Source organism: Oryza sativa, mitochondrion (assembly GCF_034140825.1).
Source record: "Oryza sativa Japonica Group mitochondrion, complete genome".
Taxonomy (NCBI): domain Eukaryota; kingdom Viridiplantae; phylum Streptophyta; class Magnoliopsida; order Poales; family Poaceae; genus Oryza; species Oryza sativa.
The window spans coordinates 317,501-329,564 of NC_011033.1; the positions used below are offsets into that span (position 1 = coordinate 317,501).

The window sequence follows — 12,064 nt, forward strand, 5'->3', positions numbered from 1 at the left end:
AGGGCCCTTCTCACCTCCTACGAGTCGTCCGGCGGAAAACTGTTTCTGAGTGGGGTAAAAGAACTTGGAATCGTCGATCTCTTCCTTCAAGATTGAGATGAATCGATGTCGGTCGATGGTGTGAAAACACTTCCTGATGTCGAATTCCAAAAACCAGCGAGAGGTTCCCCACTCTTCTTTGATCCGTCTGAGGGCCGAGTGGCAGCCTCGACCCGAGCGGAAGTGCGATGTGTCTGGAAACTCGGGATCGTAAATGGATTCGGGTACCATTCTGATCGCCTCTTTCATGATCTTTTCTATGGGTGGAACTACTGTGAGCGGTCTAAACTTCGACCCTTCTTTCTTTCTTCATTTAAAAAAAGGGGAGCAAAGCCTGTTTTTTGCTCCCTCAATTGATAGATCAGGGCCCCTCCTGCCGGCCCGAACGAAAGGCTCTTTCAGGAAGTAGTCCCATCACTCTCGGGCCCGGCACCAACCAAGAGGAGGTGGGGCTCTCTCCAATCATTCCGAAGAGCCGAGATCTCGTAAAGGAAAAATTAGCTAGCTCAGCAGGTTTGGACACGGGTGAATCAGTTCAGTGAAGGAAGGGAGCCTAAACTTAAGGCTTTTCCAAGCCTTGCCGATAGGCGCCTCATGGCTCGCTCAGTTCGCTCGCGGAGTTCTTAGATCAGTAGATCTGGATAGAGTCTCGCTCATAAAGGAAGAGTAGCGCGCTAGCGCGGCTCGCTTCGCTTTTCGACGCGGAGCTCGCTGCTGTCGAAGCCTGCTTCAAAACTACAGGGCGTGCGTTAGCACTACGGCTTTTCAGCCTCCCTTTGCTGGTTCCGAACTATCACTGATCCCAGAACCTTCAAACCTTTTTCTTTTAATCTCAGGAAGGCTTTCTCGGGGAGAAAGCAGGTTGGGGAACTGCTAAACGACCTAAAAGAAAAAGGAGACTGACTCTGACCTTTCAAAGCCCTATCTCATCTGGTTGATAGTAGAAGGTACGTACGATGGTACCATGGACATAAACGAGGTCGAGCATATCTTTAATGATTTAAAACTAAAGCGTACCTAAAGCCTGCCCTGGATATGAAAAAGGGATTTGAGCCATAAGAAGATGAGGATCTATCACCAGATGAGGAAATGGAAACAACTAAGTATTAGTTAGGTTTAGGTTCCGGAAATGGAAATGGTAACAGCGGCCCAAAAATGGTAAGGTTTTCTTTTCAAAGAAAAAGGAATGGGATGGGGTATGAATCCTTAACTAAAAAAGTAAGCACCTCTCCTAACTAATTAGTTAGTATCGAGAGACTAGGCTTTTCATTAAAGTTGAAGGAGACAAACAAAGGTACTCTTGCCGATGGAAGAAATTCCATCGTCGTAAGGGAAGGCCTTGGTCAATCAACTCACCGCCATTGACCAGGGGAGGGGGGAACAATCTGATGAGCGAGATCATAACACGTGAACAACAAACCATACCGATAGGTTGATAGTTTTCTGTTGGTACGGCGTGTGGTCACAGGAACAATCGGCGGTCGTAGCATGAAAAAAAGAGTACCTTCATTTTACAGCATATAGAGGTGTACCAATCCCACCATGATCGCCAGAGCAAGATTCATTCTCGCTACCAGATCAAACATGAGACCAGCATCCTAAAAAATAAAAAGGAACGCAAAAGTTTTTAGAAATCCTTATCTTTCGGCTTTTTAAAGAAGATAGGCCATTACAAAAACAAGGTATAACAGTCGACTTTCCTATCAGGATTTTACAACCTGAATACCAAGGGACCACTATTAGAAGAGAGCATAATAAGTAAATGCCGACGCCATCTTTTACTTTTTGGCTGGTCGGCGGCGCCATAAACTCGATAACCAGCACCGTGGAGTCAATAAATTAAACTAAATAGAATCCTAAAACAATCTTATTCGAACCCACAGCAATGAAATTCACACAAGCGGCAATCATCCGAGCAGAGAATGGAGAAGGGAAATATACTTGAAATTGTTTTTTTCCGAATGAGAAAGCCTTTGGCCTTCCAAATCCGTTTTTGCCGGGCACAATAGACATATCTGCTCAGTCACAACATAAGGAACCCCCAATGTTCCGATAAGCCTACCCGGCCTGACAGCTTTAGTTGAATGATCTGATCCCGAAGCTAGCTTTATACTTAAATTGCTATGACTGGCCAACTAATGATCGGACTACCTATCTTGATGCTTTGAATCTGTATTCAGAGCTTTTTTCCAACTACCGGGACTACTAATTTCAAGTACAAAGCTCTCCTATGAATATGCTACTGCTCTTACTTTCTACCTGAATCCGAGCATTGAAGCAAGCTCTTTATCGCACCATAACCGAGTCTCTCCTTGCAGCTCTGACCAATCCACCCGTCATTGCAAATAACTGCTCCTTACTCTTTGACTGTATGTCCATTTTTGCTTGATGTCTGGCTCACCGGATCTGGTACATGAAAAAGCCATTCCTTTTCGCTTTCCTTCAACCACTCAGTATACTTTTTTACTGGAAGAGTCAAGCGAAAGCAATTAGTTTAGAAGGAAGAGGAAGACCTAGGGGGCTTACGTCCTCATTTCACTCTTTTTGCTCCTGCGAGACACGACTCAACTACTTTTTACAATTGACAGGGTAGCTCGGAGGTCAGATGAAGGGTCCTCCCCATAAAGATAGATTGTACTGGAAGGTTCAGATGAAGGAAGGGCTGAAACAAGGCAAAAACTTTAAAATGGGGTAAATAAATATGAGCAATCCGTGAGAATAGCAAACCCCTATCTCTTATAAAGAAGAAGATAGATAGGTCCACGAGTTGAGACAGAGAAGTTTTGACTAATCAAGTAGGAGTTTACCCACGAAAGTCAGAGGCTGCATCATCAAAGGGGTATAGAAATAATTCAGAAGCACTATGGCCTGAAGCGAAGGGCAGGAACGAACGGAATCAATGTGTTCCAATTTATCCGGAGTAAGGACAGCAGCTGAGAAGGGAAAAAAAATAGCGTAGACAAAAGGTAGGACCAGATCATGCGAAGAACTCTTCGCCCTATTGATTAGGAATCTCGATCAGAAACCACCAGGCCATGTCTCCCGATAAAAGATGATCCCCACAATGGATGTCAGGCCTTGGCTTCATAAAATCTGATTGGATCCGCACTAGAGGATAAGAATACAGATAGGCTGACTAAGAAGATCTTAAAATTGTCTTACCTGAAAAGATGAGTTATTCAAAGGAATACCTGAAGAATAGAATAAACACATGGCACAGCTGGGTGCTAGAATAGTAGTTGATAGAAGTTCTAGTCACTAAAAAAAAAATAACCACTGCTTAACTTAATTAGATCGTAGAAGATAAGCAAGCGGGTTCGGGCAGTTAGTCCTATTTTCAGGTAAGAAGTTCGGGTAGTAAGGGCTGGGTTTATATAGGGGCTATATTTTATATAAACATATGGTCTTGCTCATTTCCCATCAAGGAATGGGGATTGGGTTGGTGTTTGGAAGGGATTCAGTAAACTGACCTTGGCCAACAAGCAGAAAAAGGACTGACGTCTTGGGGCGCGCTAGCGCGCGTACTCTTCTTCTGCGAGACTCCATCCAAATCCACCACTTACTTGTTGGTTGGTGTTCCATTCTGTTATCTTAGACTATGCTGCCTTCTTCAATTCCATTCTTCGTCTCCCTAGTCGAAGTCTTCTTGCTGGCCCAACCCAACATACATTTTAGAGTGCCGTGCCAGGGCGATAGGCGCTCCGCAGTCACACATGATCGCCAGAGCCTTTCTTGGCTATGTAAATATAGGGCCGGAATAAGTGCAAGATCCTCAACAAAATGGATTAAGGTGGGCTTCGGATTTTTAATAATTTATTATTTTTTTCATCAAGTTCTTGTTTGATCTGCCGCTATTATCACAATATCCCTCCTTTTAGGGTTAAAGCTATCAATGGTGAATCGATCATTCGCTATCCTTTTTTTTTTTTTAGCGAATGGAAGAAAAGTAATGAAACCTGCGATGGCTACTGAATAACCTCCTTTGATTTTTTTAATACGAAACCCTTTGACCTTTTTCTTCGTTTGCCAAATCTTCTTCAGTTCTATCCAAGCTCGGTTTTGTCTGAATCTTTGTGGAAGAAGAAGCGGTTCGCCAGCCGCTACATCCAGGGATCCCACAAAATCATTAAACCTGGCGGCTGCTCGCTCTTTGATCAGTGATTCACCGGCCACTAGATCGATGAAGAATCTCTCTTCAATCCGCTTTTTGATCAGTGATTCACCAGCCACTACATTCTTGGATCCCACCTTATTCTCAAACCTGGTGGCTCGCTTGATTGGCAGTCCTGTAAGCTCATCTTGCATACAAATTTTGGGGGTACCAAGGCCTGCATCCACCAAGAACATTTCTTCCCTTAAGCGTAAGCGTAAAACTGAAGATTGTGAGGCGTTTCCACTACATAATAAGAAACTAGAATTAGATCTTGGAAATGATCGACTCCAATAGATGCTCATCATAAGCTTTTTTTTCCCCCTATTCCTATTGATCAGAAGTATCCAGCAGCGCCACGCCAGAGTGACTTCCGAAGCGCTACGGACGGGACGAAATCCGGCAGCCAGTTGCTGGCTCTGAATAACCAGCCCAGCAATAAGCTAAATTCTTCCATAACATAACGGGGCGGGGTTGCGCGCGAGCCGAGTGACGTAGGTGCACAAGAGTACTTCGCGCCACAACCATCTCTTTTTTATAGGTTCTACGGACCGATGCCTCCTGCTTCATCTGGTAAAAAAGAGTCATAGATATGCCTGTAATTAGAAGGAAGAACCGCCATAAAAATCTTCCTCGTGTATCGTCTGTAGCAGAACTATGAACGGGAGCTAGCAATCCGGACCGTATTGAAAAGGTTCCTGAGACACAGCATGGAAGAGTCAAAATATTCAGGAGCGAGGTCCAAGAATGAAGAAGGGGTAGAATTACTGAATGAATACGAGCTGTGGCTAATACCCGAGGCATAAAAGACGCATTTTCTACGGGATCCCGAAACCACCAGCCACCCCGACCTAATTCATGATGAGCCCACCAACTTCCTGGCGAGATGCCTACGGTTAAAAACAACCGACATGTCAAGATCCAAATTCGAATTGGTTCCTGGTCCTGGTCAGAGACCACTGTGTTCGCGCCGGCGGTCCAACAAAGAGGCGAAGTAGTGGTGTCTTTCTTTCCATTACGAACGACACGCTTCGCCTGCTCCCTCCCCGTGTCCATTAGCGCTCCTGTCCAGAGCGAAGAGAAGGCGAAAAAGCGCCGCCGAAGCAGCATGAGCAGGCTTCTATTGCTACGCAACAATAGAGCAGGCGCGCCGCCCACAAAATGTTTGAATGATCGGGTAAAGAGCGAGCTTCTTATATGGGATCCGACGCATCCAGCAGAGCGAAGCAGCGTTCCATTCTTTTCGGCGGCATCCTTCCGCATTGGCGGCGAGTGGAGTGCCACAATCCCATTCATCATTTTTGATCTACATAACCCAAAGCCCATAGCACTGGCGACGTCTCCGGCATAAATGCAAGGAGGATGTATAGCTGATATAGGATCTTGTGGAACAGGATTTGATTCTGCAAGCGGTTCGGTACGAACGAAGAAATTTCGAACAAAAGGATCGGAACTCGCTGATAGGAAAGAAGAGAAAAACAAAGCAATGGCAAGAGCTCCGTCAATCTGCTGTTCATCGATAGACGAAGCTCTCTCTTTTTCATCTCGTGCCAGATGTAACAAAAGATTAGTCCTTTTTCCTTCTCGCGAACCACGGGAGCGCCCAGCGCCCAGAAGAGCAAAGCTCATTTTCAAAACAGGGTCAAGCGGCGCATTAAAAAGGGCTGGCCCGTTAAAAGGACGCTTACTTTGCGAACGAAGTTCAGAATCAACAAAGGTTCTCCGAACGAAGGGGGTGTACAACTGGGGCGCAGCCCCACTTTTTTGTTGGAGAGATAGAATGGAGTTCTTCACGAAGTTCGAGACAAAGGAAAAAATAAAAGTTTCTCTATAGCCTCTTCGTTTTGAGACATTATGGCTTTGGGGTCGACCCCGGTAACAAAAAAGGAATCCATAAAAACTTGGGATCCAACACCATGATAAAATACTACCCTCATGATTAGACCATGCCCCTGAGATTTGATAAAAAAAAGATGCATTACCGGTTAATACGTTGTAATTAGATAAGTTATTTGGAATATGACGGAACGAAAGACCAAGGAAAGGAAGAAGAATGCACCAAAATGCAGGTGCTGCACCAAACGCTGGTGGTTGTTTCTTGTTGTAAGTGAATGCAACGAAAAGACCCGGAAATAACAAATAATGAGAAAATTCATTTATAGACATTTCGTGCTCATTTCAAAATTTCTGCTTAGTTATTCCCATCATCCGGTAACCACAGGATGATCCCAATCTCCTTTTAGTAATAGATCTTTTTGATATGTCTCAGCGGCAAGGAAGAGAAAATGCATCGAGTCGTTTATCAAGAAAGTGGACGAGCATGGCGGTCCCTATATCTCAGAGGGGTGTACCACTGTTTTTTTTTCAAGTCAGCTTAAGAGGTTCAAAAGAGAAAGTCACTCTCCTTATTCTTGGCTAGTGGAATGGAAGCAAGACTCTTTCCTATCCACTTTGCCGAGGGGAGAGAACTAAAAGATAACTCAAGCTAGACAGAAAGGTGCAAAAGTCCACAGTTTCTTAAAGATCCTGTAAGCAAGTAGGTTCAGATTGTCATTTAGCTTCAATTTCTTCAGTCTCACAAGCGGGTCCGCATGCAACAAAAGAAATTGTATTTGCCTACTACTCCGACCTTGCCCTAAAAGGATAAGGAAATTGGATAAGAGCGAGAGCTAGACTGACTGTTGGTCTAATGCTAGTGGAGGATTCAGACTGAGGACCCCCCGCGGCGGCTACTCATAAGAAGGATTGAAAGAGGACTGATCACCCCTCAGATTTTTTATCTTTTAATAGAAAGAAAAAGCCTTCTCTCAGACTTCAAGGTCAATGAAAGCGGGATTCAAAATGATTGACAGGTACCAAAGCAAACATCCCTTTTCCCCTTGCCCCCATGAGGAATCCTTTGTCTACCTGGATCTTCAAAGAGCCTCATAGCCAAAAATTCTCAAGCAGAGAAGCCATTTCTTTCTCTCTTTGATACAAATTCCCATCTCATGAAATTTCTATTCAATTTTATTTAAAAAAATATAGGGCTGGCCTTTAAGATAGGATTCCATAATTGCAAATTATTTTTTACTCAAAAAGAAAGCAATATGACTGAAAAGTGGATTTTAGACCTGGCTGACTGACATGTTTACGTCTCATATTGGCTAATGTATTTGGAAGCCCTAGGAACGTCTGTCAAATCATATTAAAAAACTTTCCAGGGCCATGCTGAAAAAGAGAGAAATTGATTATGGTTGTCCGTCCTCTATGGAGAGAGATGCACTTAAACCAACCGCATAGTGTGTAAGGATGTCTCCGCGATGGTGATCTTTTGCTTTTGAAATGAGAATGGCTCGGAAGGCTATCATTTTATTTCCTTAATAAGAGGGCTCATTTGTACTTGATTTCTGATATCGGCGGGGTACAGCGGTTGCTTCCTGTAAGATTATAATAGTTATGGCCTCATGGTCAAGCCAGAAAGGAAAGACAGAGTCTATATCTTCCGTCCTCTCTATTACTCGCTCCAAGTATTACACTCGTTGGGCTCAAGGTAGCCTTACTAAACCTATAAAGAGCGGTAGGCTATTCTAAGAGGAATTTACTGTAAAATAGATATCTCTTTGCTCTTCAGCCAGTAAGTCTGAAAGCAAGTCAGTTGTAGGCCAGACCTGTCATCAGTAGTTCTACTTTTGTAGATTGAAGCTTTTATAAGGCAGGAATGAGAGCAGCAAAGGCAGAGATAAAGCTGCGATTGCTCTTGCTCGACTCTTCATGGCACGGTTGGCCGGGAATGAGAACAAAAGGAGTAAGAAGAAACTGGCTAAGATTCAATTGACCTATAAAGCAACCAGTTCAACTAAAGGAAGTAGCTTACGGGCTTAAGGCTGCTAGGGACTCTGGGGCCAGAAGAAGCTTTTCCCGCATTCCTGTTGATGCAGATCAGACGAGAAGGGCCATCTCTTTACTAGAATCCGATGTGATAGAAGGAGCAGCTCTAGCTTAAGCCTAAGTTGATCCTTACTTACTGTTCAAGATGTCTACAACACAATAAGGTAGGCGAAGCCACTAGTTTACTTGCTTGAAAAAGGCAACCTTAGCTGATTCACATTACCTCTTGTTATTTCAATCCTTCCATGTCCCCCATCAAAGCAGCTACAATGAGTAAGGAAGTTAGCAACACCACTTAACTCATGCTTCTGTTCGACTAGTTGTTCTCGTAACTCTTATTTCATAAATTCCCTCTTTATCTGATCCCTGAAATCAATTCCCTTCATTCCTGTCAATTCTTGACCATCTGATAGTTCGTAACAGCTGGGGAGAACAGTTCATTCATTGGTTAGCCTTCCATTCAGGTCGCTTAGTTAGGTATTTGAATCAGCTGGAACGATGTCTCGGAACTCTTCAAGGAGAGGTTTCAGCTCTGCGGGGACTTCGAGGTCTCCGTTTTGAGGGGCGGTCTCTTTTACCAATAAGGCAAAGACTACCTGAAACTATTCTAAGGCTTCGTGAAGTTAGGTCTTTTTAAGGAAAAGGCTATTCTCCGCAAGAACCGATTTGGATGTGTCTCCGATTTTCAACGGACCAAGGATCACCTTAACTCTGTCTTTCTCAAAAGAATAGGTATTCAAACCCATCATGGACTACCTTTCTTTCGTACTGCCAAGGTTACGATGGAGATGTCAATCTCTGGTTGAAATGGTAAACCACAGATGTCAATCTCTGCCTAACTCAAATAAAGTAGAAGGGGGAGCATTAGCCTGAGGTGGTCACCATGTGATTCTAACCCTTCACTGTACACCAGGATATCGTCGAAGAATACGAGTACAAACCTTCTCCGCAGTGGTTTGAATACCATGTTCATCAAATTGTTGAACGTGGCCGGTGCGTTGGTCAGACCAAATGGCATGACCTTGTATTCGAAATGGCCTTGGTGGGTCTGGAATGCAGTCTTATACACATCCTTCTCATCCATCCTGATCCGGTGGTATCCCGAGGTCCATTTTAGAGATAATGGTGGCACCACGCAATTGGTCAAGGAGATCATCTATCAGTGGAATGGGATACCGGTTCTTCGCAGTTTGTGTATTGAGAGCTCTATAGTAGACACAGAGCCTCCAGCTCCCGTCCTTCTTCTTGACCAAGAGGATAGGCGATGCATAGGGGCTAGTTGAGGAGCGAAGCCCTGCTGCAACAATTCATCCACTATCTTTTTGATTTCCCTTTTCTGGAAGTAGGAGTACCGAACCAGGTATTCACTGGTTTTGCTTCTGGCATAACAAGGGAAGCAGAGCTTTCCTTTCGCCTCTTTTGTGTTCTTGTCAATTGCACTTCTTGTGACACGCAATTCTGGCAGTTGTACTTCTAGCACTGCTGTCACCATATCATCTTTCTTCTTCATGCAAGTTGTCCCCAAATAGTACCCCCGGCGGCTACACAACTCTCTCAGCTCATTCAAAGTCTTCCATTCGCTCTCACTCTTCGGACTTTTTAGTGCCATAGGTTTTCCTAATGGGAGTGAGGTAGCCTTGCTCCACTCGATTCCACTGATCGAAAGATCGGGAGGGATTTCGCAATGTGAGAATGAAATATGCAAAATAGAGTTCGTTGGTAAATGAACGGCATGGGTGCCCCAGGTTTGCCACAATTGTAGCAACCTCCTTTCTTTTTCTTCTACGGTTATTTCTTAGTAATCTATTCAAACTTAGTTTGTTAAGTGCCCTCATGGACACGGGTTACCAATACATTGACAGGTACAAGCACATAAAAGTTTGCTACAAGAAACCAACGTTTTTGAACCCTCCACTTTCCTATTTGAAAAAAAGGAATTGCTCTATCCTTTATTTAATAGTCTCTATGATTTTCGATGAATGAGCCTGTGGTAATGCTTTTATCTCTATTCTATGGACCAGTCGACTGTATCGGTTCCGGTTCTTTGGTTGGCTTTTGGTTTAATGAAAATCTCTCCTTTCCTCCTTTATTAGAGGAAGTCTTCCCCTTTCCTTTGTCCTAAAGCAGAATTAGGACAGTAGGGATTGAGGGATGGTCTTGGGCAATAGGTTTACTTTGGATTGGGCAAATAGGGGTTGCTCTTAGGCAGCTAGAGACTAGACTGTTCCGGTCCCTTTGGGCTCTTAAAAAGAATATGCTGTTCTCTTTCCTCTTGCTATCGAATCAGCTATTGGTAATATCATAGGTAAGAATGAAGCCAATGCAATGCTGGTGGAGAAATGCTCTTTCCTATGAAGAAGGCCGCTAAGGTCAAAGATAATATACATGCCAAGGTTCGCTTCTATAGATGTTCCAGAGTTTTCCTACAAATAAAAGAATGGTGGAATCTGGTCAATCTCCATCTCTTTTATGGCGGATTCTTTTTTCGAGGACCTGGCGACAACTCTTTCTGGACGGTAGGGGAACCCCAGTGAAATCAGTAATCAACGCACTCCCACTCCTCTTGCTCCAATTCCCTCTCTTTCCTGCAAAAGCTCCAACTTATCCAGACTGGTCAACAATTCTTCCTTTGTTCTCCTAATCTCTCCATTCACATTTGCACTCCACCCCCTAAAACACTTTATCATCTGTTGTAAATGTACTCCAAAGGCTTCCCCAATTCTCCTTTTAACAACTGTGCATGCCACTAAAACTCCATCCTCTGAATAATCTTGTTGAAACCATGATCTTTCAAACTTGAAAACCCTTTGAACAGTTCAGTCTCACACTCCAGCAACAAAGGAACATGGTCTGAACCATATCTAGGAAGGGCAGTCACCACAGCATGGGTATACAACATTTAATCCCCAGTCTATTGTAAAAAGGAATCTGTCTAACTTAGCAGCTGACACAGCATTGTTCCAAGTGAATTTGCGCCCTTGCAAAGGTAGCTCCATCAGCTCTATATCCTCAATCAGCCCAAACAATTCCTTGCTAACCCTAGCCTGGAATTTCACACCTATTTTCTCACTTCTGGACCAAGTCCTCAATTTACAGATAATCATGTTTTCTTGGTATCTATAATTATAGAGCATCTAAAAATTGTGATAGATTGCAGTCTTGATAATGCTAACATAGTATTGGTAATCTAACAAGCCTTTCGTATTTTGATGCCAGTCACAACAGTTTGACAGGACCCATTTTTCCATAAATAGTCAACTTGAGAGGACTTTTCAATCTCGAACTCAAACTGATGCCTAGCTATTATTTAGAGATGCTCTTACAGAATCCCATGCTACGGAATGAATCTAGTTACCATCCGATTTAGCTCTTAAAGTATGGACATGGCTTAAGGAAGCTAATTACTCGGGTTCAAGTAGTTCGGCGTTGCCGGCAAGAGAGATGGAGTAACAAAGCCCTAACGTTAGATCCATTATCTCACAGAGTGAACGACATTCAGACAATTCATCCCTTCCAGCGCGGGTGCCAGACATCGCCAAAATGAGTAAGTCTAAGTCGCCGAAGAGAGTATTTTTTGTTTCTCTCGCAAGCTCTGATAGTGAGACAACAAAGGAAAGAATCTTCAGGCTATTCGCTTCCCTCTTTCAGTGTAGCCGGGTAGCTGTATCGGCAATGGGCGGTTTTGTTTTTGGAAAGAGCTCGAAGCACAAGAGTGATAATTTCAAAGCGGTTGCTAGAAAAATGGGATAACCAAATTGGACCCGAACTTACTTAGAATTGACGCTTCGTAGACTTCCTTCTTCCTTCCAATAGCGGGTCTCAGCCAGAACCTGATTGTGCCCCTCAATCTTCTGTTTTCATATAGCTTCACCGAACTTCCATACACCGATTGATTGTACGCTTGCTGTTCTCAACTGGGCCTCTGAATCTCCTCTGGTTTCACCTTTGCGAGTCGAAGTAATTTCCGGAAAGACACAGAGGAGCTCTCATGCGTGGACCAGCAGT

General features: G+C 43.8%; 3 protein-coding genes across 3 annotated transcripts in view, besides 33 other annotated features; all 3 read right to left on the reverse strand.

Annotated features, from left to right (window-relative positions):
* The window catches only part of mat-r (maturase-related protein), a gene marked incomplete at its 5' end in the record, with an annotated part of 2,037 nt that extends 1,689 nt beyond the window's left edge, over positions 1-348 (reverse strand). Inside the window, one exon of the mRNA in view lies at positions 1-348. This exon is cut by the window's left edge and continues 1,689 nt beyond it. Coding sequence (YP_002000586.1) covers positions 1-348 — 348 coding nt within the window.
* Positions 349-3,867: 3,519 nt separating this feature from the next.
* On the reverse strand, positions 3,868-4,386 carry rps1 (ribosomal protein S1). Its single transcript is given in 1 exon segment — positions 3,868-4,386. A coding segment is annotated over 1 exon segment (519 nt).
* Position 4,010, reverse strand, in rps1: a sequence feature (C to U RNA editing).
* Position 4,151, reverse strand, in rps1: a sequence feature (C to U RNA editing).
* A 184-nt stretch (positions 4,387-4,570) lies between the features above and the next one.
* On the reverse strand, positions 4,571-6,355 carry ccmFn (cytochrome c biogenesis Fn). Its single transcript is given in 1 exon segment — positions 4,571-6,355. A coding segment is annotated over 1 exon segment (1,785 nt).
* Position 4,807, reverse strand, in ccmFn: a sequence feature (C to U RNA editing).
* Position 4,842, reverse strand, in ccmFn: a sequence feature (C to U RNA editing).
* Position 4,855, reverse strand, in ccmFn: a sequence feature (C to U RNA editing).
* Position 4,890, reverse strand, in ccmFn: a sequence feature (C to U RNA editing).
* Position 4,902, reverse strand, in ccmFn: a sequence feature (C to U RNA editing).
* Position 4,906, reverse strand, in ccmFn: a sequence feature (C to U RNA editing).
* Position 4,926, reverse strand, in ccmFn: a sequence feature (C to U RNA editing).
* Position 4,969, reverse strand, in ccmFn: a sequence feature (C to U RNA editing).
* Position 4,987, reverse strand, in ccmFn: a sequence feature (C to U RNA editing).
* Position 5,020, reverse strand, in ccmFn: a sequence feature (C to U RNA editing).
* Position 5,038, reverse strand, in ccmFn: a sequence feature (C to U RNA editing).
* Position 5,053, reverse strand, in ccmFn: a sequence feature (C to U RNA editing).
* Position 5,070, reverse strand, in ccmFn: a sequence feature (C to U RNA editing).
* Position 5,098, reverse strand, in ccmFn: a sequence feature (C to U RNA editing).
* Position 5,409, reverse strand, in ccmFn: a sequence feature (C to U RNA editing).
* Position 5,413, reverse strand, in ccmFn: a sequence feature (C to U RNA editing).
* Position 5,562, reverse strand, in ccmFn: a sequence feature (C to U RNA editing).
* Position 5,577, reverse strand, in ccmFn: a sequence feature (C to U RNA editing).
* Position 5,589, reverse strand, in ccmFn: a sequence feature (C to U RNA editing).
* Position 5,611, reverse strand, in ccmFn: a sequence feature (C to U RNA editing).
* Position 5,649, reverse strand, in ccmFn: a sequence feature (C to U RNA editing).
* Position 5,658, reverse strand, in ccmFn: a sequence feature (C to U RNA editing).
* Position 5,806, reverse strand, in ccmFn: a sequence feature (C to U RNA editing).
* Position 5,887, reverse strand, in ccmFn: a sequence feature (C to U RNA editing).
* Position 5,984, reverse strand, in ccmFn: a sequence feature (C to U RNA editing).
* Position 6,108, reverse strand, in ccmFn: a sequence feature (C to U RNA editing).
* Position 6,214, reverse strand, in ccmFn: a sequence feature (C to U RNA editing).
* Position 6,219, reverse strand, in ccmFn: a sequence feature (C to U RNA editing).
* Position 6,235, reverse strand, in ccmFn: a sequence feature (C to U RNA editing).
* Position 6,258, reverse strand, in ccmFn: a sequence feature (C to U RNA editing).
* Position 6,318, reverse strand, in ccmFn: a sequence feature (C to U RNA editing).
* Positions 6,356-12,064: the final 5,709 nt, after the last annotated feature.